Source organism: Mustelus asterias, chromosome 11 (genome assembly GCF_964213995.1).
Source record: "Mustelus asterias chromosome 11, sMusAst1.hap1.1, whole genome shotgun sequence".
In the NCBI taxonomy this organism is placed as follows: Eukaryota; Metazoa; Chordata; class Chondrichthyes; order Carcharhiniformes; family Triakidae; genus Mustelus; species Mustelus asterias.
In genome coordinates, this window is record NC_135811.1 from 68,140,198 (window position 1) to 68,153,702 (window position 13,505).

Genomic DNA, 13,505 nt, shown 5'->3' on the forward strand with positions numbered 1-13,505 from the left:
CCATTATTAAAGAGGAGATAGCAGGGCATCTGGATAGAAATGGTTCGATCAATCAGACGCAGCATGGATTCATGAGGGGAAAGTCGTGCTTGACGAACATGTTGGATTTTTATGAAGATGTGACGAGGGCGGTTGATGGAGGAGAACCAGTGGATGCGGTGTTTTTGGATTTCCAAAAGGCGTTTGATAAGGTGCCCCATAAAAGGCTGCTGAAGAAGATTAGGGCACACGGAGTTGGGGGGAGTGTGTTAAAGTGGATTGGGGACTGGCTATCCGACAGGAAGCAAAGAGTCGGAATAAATGGGTGTTTTTCCGTTTGGAGGAAGGTAACTAGTGGCGTGCCGCAGGGATCGGTACTCGGGCCGCAACTGTTTACCATTTATATAGATGATCTGGAGGAGGGGACGGAGTGTAGGGTAACGAAGTTTGCAGACGACACAAAGATAAGTGGAAAAGTGAATCGTGTGGAGGATGGAGAAGATCTGCAGAGAGATTTGGACAGGCTGAGTGAGTGGGCGAGGATATGGCAAATGGAGTATAACGTTGAGAAATGCGAGGTTATACACTTTGGAGGAAATAATAACAAATGGGATTACTATCTCAATGGAAACAAATTAAAACATGCTACCGTGCAAAGGGACCTGGGGGTCCTTGTGCATGAGACGCAAAAGCCCAGTCTGCAGGTACAACAGGTGATCAAGAAGGCAAATGGGATGTTGGCCTATATTGCGAGGGGGATAGAATATAAAAGCAGGGATGTCTTGATGCACCTGTACAGGGCATTGGTGAGGCCGCAGCTGGAATACTGTGTGCAGTATTGGTCCCCTTATATGAGGAAGGATATATTGGCATTGGAGGGAGTGCAGAGAAGGTTCACCAGGTTGATACCGGAGATGAGGGGTTTGGATTATGAGGAGAGGCTGAGGAGATTGGGTTTGTACTCGTTGGAGTTTAGAAGGATGAGGGGGGATCTTATGGAGACTTATAAGATAATGCGGGGGCTGGATAGGGTGGAGGCGGAGAGATTCTTTCCACTTAGTAAGGAAGTTAAAACTAGAGGACACAGCCTCAAAATAAAGGGGGGTCGGTTTAAGACAGAGTTGAGGAGGAACTTCTTCTCCCAGAGGGTGGTGAATCTCTGGAATTCTCTGCCCACTGAGGTGGTGGAGGCTACCTCGTTGAATATGTTTAAAGCGCGGATGGATGGATTCCTGATCGGTAAGGGAATTAAGGGTTATGGGGATCAGGCGGGTAAGTGGTACTGATCCACGTCAGATCAGCCATGATCTTATTGAATGGCGGGGCAGGCTCGAGGGGCTAGATGGCCTACTCCTGCTCCTATTTCTTATGTTCTTATGTTCTTATATCAGGAAGAGCAAGGGTTCCAACACTGATCCCTTGGGAACTCCACTACAAACCTTCCTCCAGCAGCGTAATTATCCGTTAACTGCACTCTGTGTCCTATCACTCTACTACTTTTATATCCATCTTGCTACTTTCCCTTTTATTCCACAAGCTATAAAACTTTGCTCACAAATGTCCTTTGGCAATCCATGTACACCACATCAACAACATTGCCCACATTAACCCTCCTGTGTTCCCTCTTCAAAAAGCTCCACCAAGTTAGTTAAACATGATATTCGCTGAAGAAATCCATGCTGGCAATCAACACACGTTTGTCTATGTGAATATTTATATTGTGCTGAATCATTGACTTCTCGCCATCAAAGTTAAACCACCGGCTAATATTTTCTGGGCTTAATGTTTGCAATTCTCCAGTCCTCTGGCACCACCCCTGAGTTTAAAGAAGACTGAAAAATCATGACCAGAGCCTCAGTAATTTTCACTCTCATTTCCCTCATGCATCTCATCCAGTCCTGGTATCCTATCACCTTTAAGCACAGACAGCCTATCCAATACCTCCCTGTTATTAATTTTAAACCCTTCAAGAAGCTGAATTGCTTCCTCTTTTTTCACCATGGTCTGGGTAGCATCTTCTTCCTTGGTAAAGACAGATGCAAAGTATTCATTTAATACCTCAGCTAAGCCCCCTGCCTCCATTTGTAAATCCCATTTGGCATGACTCCTCCTTTTACCACCTGTTTACTATTTTGTGGTGATTGCCCCTTTAAACAGAAGAGGATGCATCATTACGTGACTAGAGAAGCCTTTGGGATTCCTGGTTAAATTAGCTGCCAGTCTCTCGACATACTCTCTTTGCTTCTCTTATTTTCTTTTTCACCTCCCCACTGAACCTTCTACATTTGGGTCCCAGTTGTATTTTCTACCTGATAATTGTCATGAGCACACATTTTCTTCTTTATCTTCATTTCTACCTCTACATTCATCCAGGGAGCTCTGGATTTGTTTGCCCTATTTTCCTCTGTCGAGGGAATACACCTTGACTGTGCTTGAATTATCTCTGCTTTGAAGGTAGCCCATTGATCAGCGACTGTTTTTGCTGCCAAGCTTTGACTCTGAGTAATTCAGTCCAGATCTGTTCTTATCCCATTGAAGTTGGCTTTCCCCCAATTAATTATTCTCCCCTGGATTGTCCTTTGTCTCTTTCACTAGCCAATGCAAATCTTATGATACAATGATCACTGTTTCCTAAATGTTCTGCTGATATTTGCATCCACTTGACCCACCTCATTTCCAAGAACCAGTGCCCCCTTTCTCATTGGACTAAAAACAGACAGCCGGAGAGCATTTTCATGAACACACTCTTGGAACTCTTGCCCCCTCTTTGTCCTTTACACAACTATGAACCTAGTCTATATTCATATAATTACAGTCTTCCATTATAACTATATAATCTTTGCAGCTCTCTGTAATTCCCTTGCAAACATGTTCTTCTACATCCTTCCCATGAGTTGATGGTGGCCTATAGACAACATCGAGCAAGTCATTGCACCTTTTTTGTTCCTTGACTTCTCTGGGACATCCTCTCTCAAAGCTCTCATTAACCAATACTGCCACTACCCTGATCCCTTGCCCCCCGGCAAGATCCTCTCCCTTTCCCGAACACCTTGTATCCAGAAATGTTTAACACCAAGTCCTGCATTTCATAGAAATCATAGAATCCCTACAGTACAGAAAGAGGCCATTCGGCCCATCGAGTCTGCACCGACCACAATCTCACCCAGGCCCTACCCCCATATCCCTACATATTTAACCACTAATCCCTCTAACCTACGCATCTCAGGACACTAAGGGCAATTTTTAGCATGGCCAATCAACCTAACCCGCACATCTTTGGACTGTGGGAGGAAACCGGAGCACCCGGAGGAAACCCACGCAGACATGAGGAGAATGTGCAAACTCCACACACAGGGAATCGAACCCAGGTCCCTGGAGCTGTGAAGCAGTAGTGCTAACCACTGTGCTACTGTGCTGTTTCTTTGTCCCAGGTCCCTGATATTGCCATATCATGGCGATCTGTGCCTGTAACTCAGCAGTTTCATTTACCCCACTCTGTGCATTCACTTACATACACATTAAAACTGATTTAGATTTTATTGCTTTCTCATCTTATTCTGACCCCTCCGAATAATGTACTCTAGTGTTATCTATCTCTCCCAGGAACCTGGGCACCTTAGTATTCACTTTCGACAATTCCTCCTGGTTCCTACACAGCTGCCAAGTTAGTTTAAACCCCCCCGAACTGCACTAGCAAACCGTCCCGCTAGGAACTCACTCCCAGCTCATTTTGTATGCAACTTGGACAGGTCCCATCAGGTGGGATTTTCCGATTCCACACCCCCCCCCCCCCCCGGCCTCCCATGGCAGGTTTCCATGGTGGGAGAGGTGAGCCATGCAAATTGGCGTAGACATGGGCAGCACCCGGCCAATGGCGAGCCGCCTCTGCCGCTGGAAAACACATCGCGGGCGACCCGGAGAATTCCGACCTTAAACTTTTAAAATGTTTCATTTTTGTTCATGTTAAAACCTGCTAACCACCTATTGATTCATGGGAAGCCCCATTTAAAAAAAACTCTAAATAGCATGTTGGAAACTAGCAGCCAGACCCTGTCCTGGGATTGCAAGAGTCTGAAGGACGCTCCGTCCTTTGTCATTCCAAATAAATTTTGAACAAAAGATAGACTTTATAAAGAAACTAGAACACTGTGTGGACTAAAACCCCAGAAACATAGAAACCAGAAGCAGGAGGAGGCCATTCAGCCCTTCGAGCCTGCTCCACCATTCATTTGATCATGGCTGATCATCAAATTCAATATCCTGATCCTGCCTTCCTCCCTTATCCATTTAGCCCCAAGAGCCATATCTAATTTCTTCTTGAAATCAGACAACGTTTTGACCTCAACTACATTCTGTGGGAGTGAATTCCACACATTCGTCACTCTTTGGGTGAAGAAATTTCTCCTCACCTCCGTCCTCAAAGGTTTACCCCTTATCCTCAAAATATGAGTCCTAATTCTGGACTCCCCCACCATTGGGAACATTTTATAAGTTTCTGTGAGATCCCCTCTCACTCTTCTAAACTCCAGGGAATATAATCCTAACCACTTTAGTCTCTCCTCATATGACAGACCTGCCAACCCAGGAATCAGCCTGGTAAACCTTCGCTGCGCTCCCTCTACAGCAAGGACATCCTTCCTCAGATATGGACACCAAAACTGCTCACAAAACTCCAGGTGTGGCCTCACAAATGCCCTATACAACTGATTTGAATTGTAGGTCATGTTTGCATCAAACCAGGGACTGCCCTCTTCACTGAACTGAAAGCTCACTTACTTTTGACGGGACAGAATCCCCATCTTTCGTCCAAACCATAATCCACTGTTGTTGCACACCAAAGATGTCCATCCTCTCGCCCGATGCTGGTGCAGTCATGGTACCACTGGCTGTCGTACATAAACGGGATGGTGCATGGCTTCCCGTGGGAATTCCCCTGGATGGTGTATATTTCTGAAGGGAAGAACGTACATCGTTAAGACAAAAAGGGAAAAGTGAATATATTGACACCTGTAAATCTCAGCTCAAGTGGAGCTAATTGGACAATATCCCCGCCAATCACTCCTGTTTGCGACTGGGAATGATTTTGCACAGGTAGCTTGTACTATTTAACTATCCATACCACCAGAGAAAATGTAGTTTCAGTCGTGGGTCTGGAGACTCTAAGTCAGCAGTGGGCAACCCACGGCCACAAGAGGCCCACGAGACAGTTTGCTAACCATTGCCGACATGCAGGTTTACCACTGACTTCCATCCACATAGCTTTCTTCCTACCATTATGATTGCAATGCCAGGCAGTAAGGGGTGGGGGGTGGGTGGGAGGGGAGCGGGTGGGGGGGAGAGAGAGAGAGAGAGAGAGATTCCTAGGTTAGCCACGTGATGGAAAGAAATTGGAGCCTCTACCATCACTGTCCTTAGCTCCAGACTACAACATGGAAAGGTGTATGTTGTCACGGCAGCTCCAACTCCTGTTCTGGCTGGGATGGATTTGGGACCCCCTCCTTTGTCCCACCCATGGTGGAGATGAAGATTATGAAGGGCTTTGATAGAGTGAACCGAGTGGTAACAGGGATAAAGGAGTTCTATTAAAACGAGGGATCAGTAAAGCTGGAGTTGTTCTCTTTACAGCAGAGACGGTTATGATATTTGATAGAGGTGTTCAAGGATTATGAAGGGCTTTGATAGAGTAAATAAGGTGAAGCTGCTGCCAGTGGTTGGAGGATTGGAGACAGATTTTAGTTAATGGACAAAATGAGAATTTCTTTCACACGGTCAGTGATTGTGATCTGCAAATGCATTGCTGTAAGAGTGCTGGAGGCAGATTCAATAGAAACGTTTGAAAGGGAATTGGATAAATAATTGAAAAGGAAAGATTTATGGAGCAATAGGGAAAGAGCAAAGGAATGGGACTAACTGGAAAACACTTTCAAGAGTCAACTTAGGCAAAATGGCCTAAATGGCCACCTTCTACGTGGTATTATCCTGTGAGAGATGTGCTATATTGATAAACAAAAGCAATGGATGCTGTGTACTTTGATTTTGAAAAGGTGTTTGATAAGGAAGTTTATTGATAATAGGTGGAATTAAATCAGGTTTGGCAGCATGAGTAAGAAATTGGTTAATGGTCAGAAATCTGGCAGTTAGATACAAAAATAAATTCTACATGAGGGACGCAAATAATGACAATTCTTTCAGGACATGTGGGTAATAAACGGTAACGCCCAAATCCATGAAAGAATTTTTAAAAGTGGAGGGACCAATGCCTCTGAACCTGCATATAAAATGCACAATCTTGATTTCAAGGACTTTATGAATCCTAATATAGACGGAGACATTAATAATGCAAAGGACAGGGTTTCTGAAGTGTGTGCAGGTGAATTTTCCCAATCACCATGCTTACAACCCAATGAAGAAAGTGGTATTTCTGGATCTGGTTCATGCGAGTATTCCATCGTGCTCCTAACACAGTGGTTAGCACTGCTGCCTCACAGCACCAGGGACTCGGGTTTGATTCCTGGCTTGGGTCACTGTCTGTGTGGAGTTTGCACATTTTCCCTGTGTCTGCGTGGGTTTCCTTCAGTTTCCTCCCACTGTCCTAAAGACGTGCTGGTTAGGTGCGTTGGCCATGCTAAATTCTCCCTCAGTGTACCCAAACAGGTGCCGGAGTGTGGCAACTAGGGGATTTTCACAGTAACTTCATTGCCGTGTCAATGCAAGCCTAGTTGTGATACTAATAAATAAACTTTAAAACTTGTGGCGGGCCCCAGGAAGTTGATAGTGGGCGATTCAGTGATAGTATTGCTATTGAATGTCAAGTGGAGATGATTGGATTTTCTTCTGTTGCAGAAGGTCATTGCCTGACTGATGCATTGTGAATGCTATGGATGGTGTTGGCACAGTGTAATGTTACTGGACCAAAGACCCAGACTAATGCTCTGGTACGCAAGTTCAGATCCCACAACAGCAGATGATGGGAGCGTAAGTTCAATTAATAAATCTGGAATTAAAAGTAACGGTGACCATGAAACTACTGAATTGTTGTAAAAAGAGGTAGTCAAAGTTATGATTTTTCTTTGTCAAAACCCATTTGTACTGGTGGGTATGTCAGTAACTATCAATATGAAATATCAAAGGAAAAGTTGAAGGATTTCCTTTTACACAGAGGATCGTTAGGAAATGTAAGCAGAATCTATAAAACTTTTTAAAGTGAAATAGATAAACATTTGCAAAGTCTTTCTGATCTTGCAGAAGTGGCCTGAATTTGACAGTTTACATGACCCACTTTCAATGTTGTAAAATTCGATGGTTCTTTGGAGCATTACCCAGCCCTGAGCGATATTCTGTTAGAGTGAAGATCGCACAGCGATTGAATCACGGAAACGTAAAGGAATTTCACCCGCAAAGCAATAATTCATGTCGACAAACACAACAGGCGCCCGACACACATCCACACTCCCACCGTTCTGCTATTGATGCCCAAGAATCCTTCGGACAGATTGCCAAGCTGAATAAAGGCGAGAAAGATTATTTTGGATGGTTCCGCATTTGGGATAAATGTCAAAAGAAGGGGGAAAAAAACTGGAAAAATCACACAGAGACCAAGATTGCAAAGAGGACCATAATCAAAAATATGTCATTTATCGCTCTCTAATCTCAATAGTCAATTTCACATGCTGCCAATTCTATCAATACGACAAATAGCTTTCCAAAAAAAAAACGTTCAGACCCTACATTGAAAATGAAGTTAAAAATCAGGCCGTAATTTAATGGAAGGTTTTGGGTTCGAAGCAATTAAAGGTAACGGAATTGAACCTCAAGCATGGTTACTGGCATTAATTCATTCAGGAGGCAATACAGCAAAGTGTCCAACAGGCAGATCCCGACATCACTGGGAAAACAGGATCGAGTGGATGCTGGAAATCAGAATTAAAAACAGAAAATACCGTTCATCGATCTGAAACATTGGGCTGGATTTTTACCAGATTGGGTTTACTGATTTGATTTGATTTGATTTATTATTGTCACATGTATTAGTATACAGTGAAAAGTATTGTTTCTTAAGCGCTATACAGGCAAAGCATGCCATTCATAGAGAAGGAAAGGAGAGAGTGCAGAATGGAGTGTTACAGTCATAGCTAGGGTGCAGAGAAAGATCAACTTAATGCAAGGTAGGTCCATTCTGATGGCAGTCTGATGGCAGCAGGGAAGAAGCTGTTCTTGAGTCGGTTGGTAGGTGACCTCAGACTTTTGTATCTTTCTCTCGATGGAAGAAGGTGGAAGAGAGAATGTCCGGGGTGCGTGGGGTCCTTAATTAAGCTGGCTGCTTTGCCGAGGCAGTGGGAAGTGCAGACAGAGTCAATGGATGGGAGGCTGGTTTGCGTGATGGATTGGGCTACATTCACGACCTTTTGTAGTTTCTTGCAGTCTTGGCCAGAGCAGAAGCCTTACCAAGCTGTGATACAACCAGAAAGAATGTTTTCTATGGTGCATCTGTAAACGTTGGTGAGAGTCGTAGCGGAAATGCCAAACTGGGGAGCCCTTTAAAAATGGTGGGAGGGTGGGTCTTGATTCCAGGATTTCTGATCCCATTCAGGGGCTGTGCAATGTTTGGGAGTGCCTTTAAAGGATAGGGGCTGATGTCTGCATCCGACACTCAACCTGGCCTGCTCCACTGCAGAGACAGGCATGTTCGACTCCTCTGTAATCCTCAGGGAGTTGGGCTAGGCTTTTAAAGAGTCAAGGTTCACGGCCTCTTGAAGAAGTCACTGACCCTCGTGTGTCCTTTAAGAGTTAACTTTACAAGGTCCCCCCATGCCTGACTCTGCCCTTCCACCCACCCCATGTCCCCTCATCACCCCATGCCAGGTTCTGACATTGCATGCTCATTGGCCCACTGTACACTTTGTACAACCAATCAACACTACTTCGTGAAATGTAATGTCTTAAACAAAAATCTCTAAGAAAATGTAATCCATGGATCACTTTCTCCAATGGCAAGCTCATGGATGTGTCAATCATTCAGGCCCTTTGAAGTTTCATTGATCACAAATACTTGACTGAGGCCCCAGATATCTATTAGGATAATAGAACATCTGCTCCCCAGAGGAAACATTGTTTGATTGACAGCTGGCTCTCTGATTTCTACAGTCAATTTCACAGTGTTTCAATTGGTGTGTGGTTTTGAAACTTCCAAGAGACTGGATGATTGGCACTTTTTATTAGTTCATTGTCCAGATCTTTTTTTTCTCTTCATACTGTGCTGTTTATTGTTTGTAGAAAGTGTACAGTGGGTCAATGGGCACAGCCTGGTATTGGGGGCATGGGTGGAAGGACAGAGCGTGGCAGAGGTGGCATGGATAGTGAATGGAGAGTGTTTGGAGGGTGAAAGGGGCGTGAAGGGGTTGTGAGCAGTGAGGGATGGAGAGCCTTTGTGCTTTTTTTTAATACAAGGACACGGTACTGAGCTGGGCTTTTTAAACTGCCATCCTCTGCTCCCGGCAGCCTTTGTTGTTGCCTCTGCACTTATTCCCGGGTCAGCTGGCCTGACTCCAGCTTACACCCCGCCCCCAGCAATGACGTTACCACCTTGGCTGGTACTTTCGCCCGAGGTGGAAGGTTGGTTATTTTCCCGCCTTTCCCTGCCTGCGTGGAGGATGAAAGTTCAGGCCGTTGGCTTGGTTTCTCTCTCCACAGATACTGCCTGACCTGCTGAGTCTTGCTGTTTTTATTTTAGACACCAGCATTTGTTGAGTTTCTGCCCTTTGAGTGATGTGGGGGGTACCTTGCAGCTTGGAGACACCATTGAGATCACAAAGGGAGGCGAGGCACCATCTCATATAATAACTGGGCCTGATGAGGAAGGCAAGATTTGCCATCATGGTCCCTACATGGACCGCTGCAAGAGAAACTCTGGATAAAAGAAAATTCCGATCTTCTTCCTTCATTTCTGAAAGTAAATCAGGTAAAAACTGAAACAGAATTTTCTTCCATCATGTGTTGACCCTTCGATGGCAGCTTTATTACAGCCAAGAGTGTTAATCCTGCAATGAAGTTACTGTGAAAATTCCCATGTCGCCACAGTCGGCACCTGTTTGGGTACGCTGAGGGAGAATTTAGCATGGCCAATTCAACTAAACTGCACATCTTTGGATTGTGGGAGGAAACCGGAGCACCCGGAGGAAACCCATACAGACACGGGGAGAATGTGCAAATTCCACACAGACAGTGACCCAAGCTGGGAATTGAACCCGGGTCCCTGGCACTGTGAGACAGCAGTGCTAACCAATCTGCCACCGCGCCACCCACATTAGCCATTGGGACCAGCTTTGACATGTAAACCATCTCAAAGACTTGTGGTTAAATATATTTTCTCAACAGGGTGCTCTGATGTCTGTGTTGGGGAAGGGGTGGGCTAAATATCCAAAGGATCCAGCAACTCCTGCATCATAAAGGCCCTGGAATAACCCACTCCCATTGGAATGTTCATCTTACATTCCCCATTCTATGTGTTGGTTCAGTGAATCCACTCGGCTATTCCACACCCCTAACCCATCGACCCCAAACCCACACAAAACTGCCAGGTCCCACGCTCCTTCCTATTCAAGAGCAGGTGAAGCTTGGTGAGTGTGTGTGGAAACGTTTAGATGAAGCATCCATCTTTTGGACGAACTGTCTTAGGGTGGACGGCATGGTGGCACAGTGGATAGCACTGCTGCCTCTCAGCGCCAGGGACCGGGTTCGATTCCTGGCATGGGTCACTGTCTGTGTGGAGTTTGCACATTCTCCCTGTGTTTAAGTGGGTTTCCTTCGGGTGCTCCAGTTTCCTCCCACAGTCCAAAGATGTGCGGGTTAAGTGGATTGGCCATGCTAAATTGCCCCTTAATGTCAGGGGGGGCTAGCTAGGGTAAATGCATGGTGTTATGGGGATAGGGCCTGGGTGGGATTGTGGTTGGCCCAGACACAATGGGCCGAATGGCCTCCTTCTACACTGTAGGGATTCTATGATCTATCGATGTAAAAGATCTCATGGTACTTTTTCATGCCCTGGCCAATAACTACCCCTCAATCAACATTAAAAAAGCAGATCATTGTGTCACTATTACATTACTGCTCATGAGATCTTGCTGTGCACAGCTGGCTGCTGCATTTCTTATATGACAATGTCAAAAGTATTTCATTGGCTGTAAAGTACTTTAGGACATCCTGTGGTTGTATGTGGTCCTGTAGCTAGTGGTGTTCCACAGGGATCAGTGCTGGGACCTCTGTTGTTTTTAGTATATATAAATAATCTGGAGGAAAATGTAGGGGATTTGATTAGTAAGTTTCCAGACGACACGAAGATTGGTGGAGTTGCTGATAGTGCCGGGGATTGTCAGAGGATACAACAAGATATAGACAGATTGGAGACTTGGGCACAGAAATGGAAGATGGAGTTTAATCCAGGCAAATGCAAGGTGATGCATTTTGGAGGATTAAACTTGTGAATTATACTGTAAATGTCAGAACCCTTAGGAACATTAACGTACAGAGGGATCTGGGCGTGCAGGTCCACAGTTCCCTAAAAGTGGGAACACAGGTGGCCAAGGTGATTAAGAAAGCATATGGCATGCTTACCTTCATTGGTCGGGGCATTGAGTACAAGAGTTGGGAAATCATTTTGCAGCAATGTAAAACCTTGGTTAGGCCGCATTTGGAGTATTACATGCAGTTCTGGTCACCACACTACCGGAAGGATGTGGAAGCTTTGGAAAGAGTGCAAAGAAGGTTCACCATGATGTTGCCTGGTGTCAAAGGTGTTGGCTATGAGGAGAGGTTGAATAAACTAGGATTATTTCTACTGGAAAGACGGGGGCTGAGGGGAGACCTGATAGAGGTCTACAAAATTATGCGAGACATAGATAGGGTGGATAGTCAGAAGCTTTTCCCCAGGGTGGAAATGTCAATTACAAGGGGGCAGAGGTTCAAGGTGAGAGGGGGAAAGTTTAAGGGAGAAGTTTTTCATCCAGAGTGGTGGGTGCCTGGAACGTGCTGTCAGAGGTGGTGGTGGAAGCAGGCACATTAGCAACATTTAAGAGGCATCTGGATGGGTATATGAATAGGAAGGGAATAGAGGGATACGGACCGAGTAAGGTTAGAAGGTTGTTTTGAGTTCAGTTAAGGCATCATGTTCGGCACCGGCTTGGAGGACCGAAAGACCTGTTCCTGTGCTGTACTTTTCTTTGTTCTTTGAAAGCAGTGTAAAAGTGCAAAACTTCCTTTTCTTTCTTTCAGTGTTGTCCAAAGGAACTGGACTCAAGGTGCAGTCAGACCAGGCCCTGATTCAAGAGGTTCCCCCATTGAACTTGGCTGCACCTTCCTGGTAAAGTTTTTGATAAATCCGGGACCATGTGTTGTGATTGCAGACGATGTTGTCAAACTCCTCCCACAATGTACCCCAAGGAAAAGCCCTGTGATCGAGGCCACCAGAACAAGACAAATTCTGTTTTTACAACAACAAGGTGCATTAATCCAGCACCTTTAACATTCTCCAAGATCATTTTCAAACACAACAGCAAATATACCAGAGACCCAGATTAATCATCCACAGGGCAGTGTGAGAATTTGAATTGACTGCAAAAATTAAATCAGTAAAACTGACCGTGAAACTGTTGGATTGTCATAAAGAAGCCAACTTGTTCACTAGCCTCCTACAGGAGAGGACGTCTGCCGAGCTTATCTGCTCTGGCCTACGTGCGACTCCAGTCAAAAACCAACGTGGTCGACTCTTAACTGTCCTCTGATGTGACTTTGTGAGCCAGCCAGAGGTATCAAACCTGCTGTAAATGCAGCGCTTCAAGAGGGTTACCACCCTCTGAGGGAAACTGGCAACAAACACTGGCCTTACCAGTGAGGTCCACATCTTGAGAATAATGACAAATACTAGGATTATTATTGGGCGGTTTGGACATTTCATTCCACCATTAATAAATGGGCTTCTAGTTTTTCAGCATTTGATCCGCAGCAGGTTTTCTGTCTGAGTTTTGTTTATATTAAGCAGACTTCAGGAAATTTGGTTGTATTTTGGAATCCATTTGTAATTCTATCCAATTTTCCATGAGGATTGCAAGCCAAGCCCACGAGCTTTCTTGGCACCCTGGTCGATACTTGGGCAAATCGATTCCCAAGTTGTAGCAGTGACTACACTTCAAGAGTGCTCGATTGACTAAAGCACATTGGGACGTCCTGAGGCCATTGAAGGTGCTATAGAAATGCAGGTTTGCATTCAATGGCACTGCCTGAGTGGGCTAAATGGGGTGAGGTTTTTAGTGAGTGAGGACTCACGTGGGTTTTGATCATAGTTTTTGGGTGTCCAGATCACCAACAACCTGTCCTGGTCCCCTCATTCCGACACTATAGTTAAGAAAGCCCACCAACGCCTCTACTTTCTCAGAAAACTAAGGAAATTTGGCATGTCAGCTACGACTCTCACCAACTTTTACAGATGCACCATAGAAAGCATTCTTTCTGGTTCTATCACAGCTTGGTGTTGG

General features: G+C 45.1%; 1 protein-coding gene across 1 annotated transcript in view; it reads right to left on the reverse strand.

The window, feature by feature from the left end:
* The window catches only part of mrc2 (mannose receptor, C-type 2), a 286,794-nt gene that overhangs the window by 214,466 nt on the left and 58,823 nt on the right, over positions 1-13,505 (reverse strand). Inside the window, exon 3 of the mRNA XM_078222936.1 lies at positions 4,756-4,929. Within this exon, the coding sequence (XP_078079062.1) occupies positions 4,756-4,929 (174 nt within the window). The remainder of the gene's footprint in view (positions 1-4,755; positions 4,930-13,505) is intronic.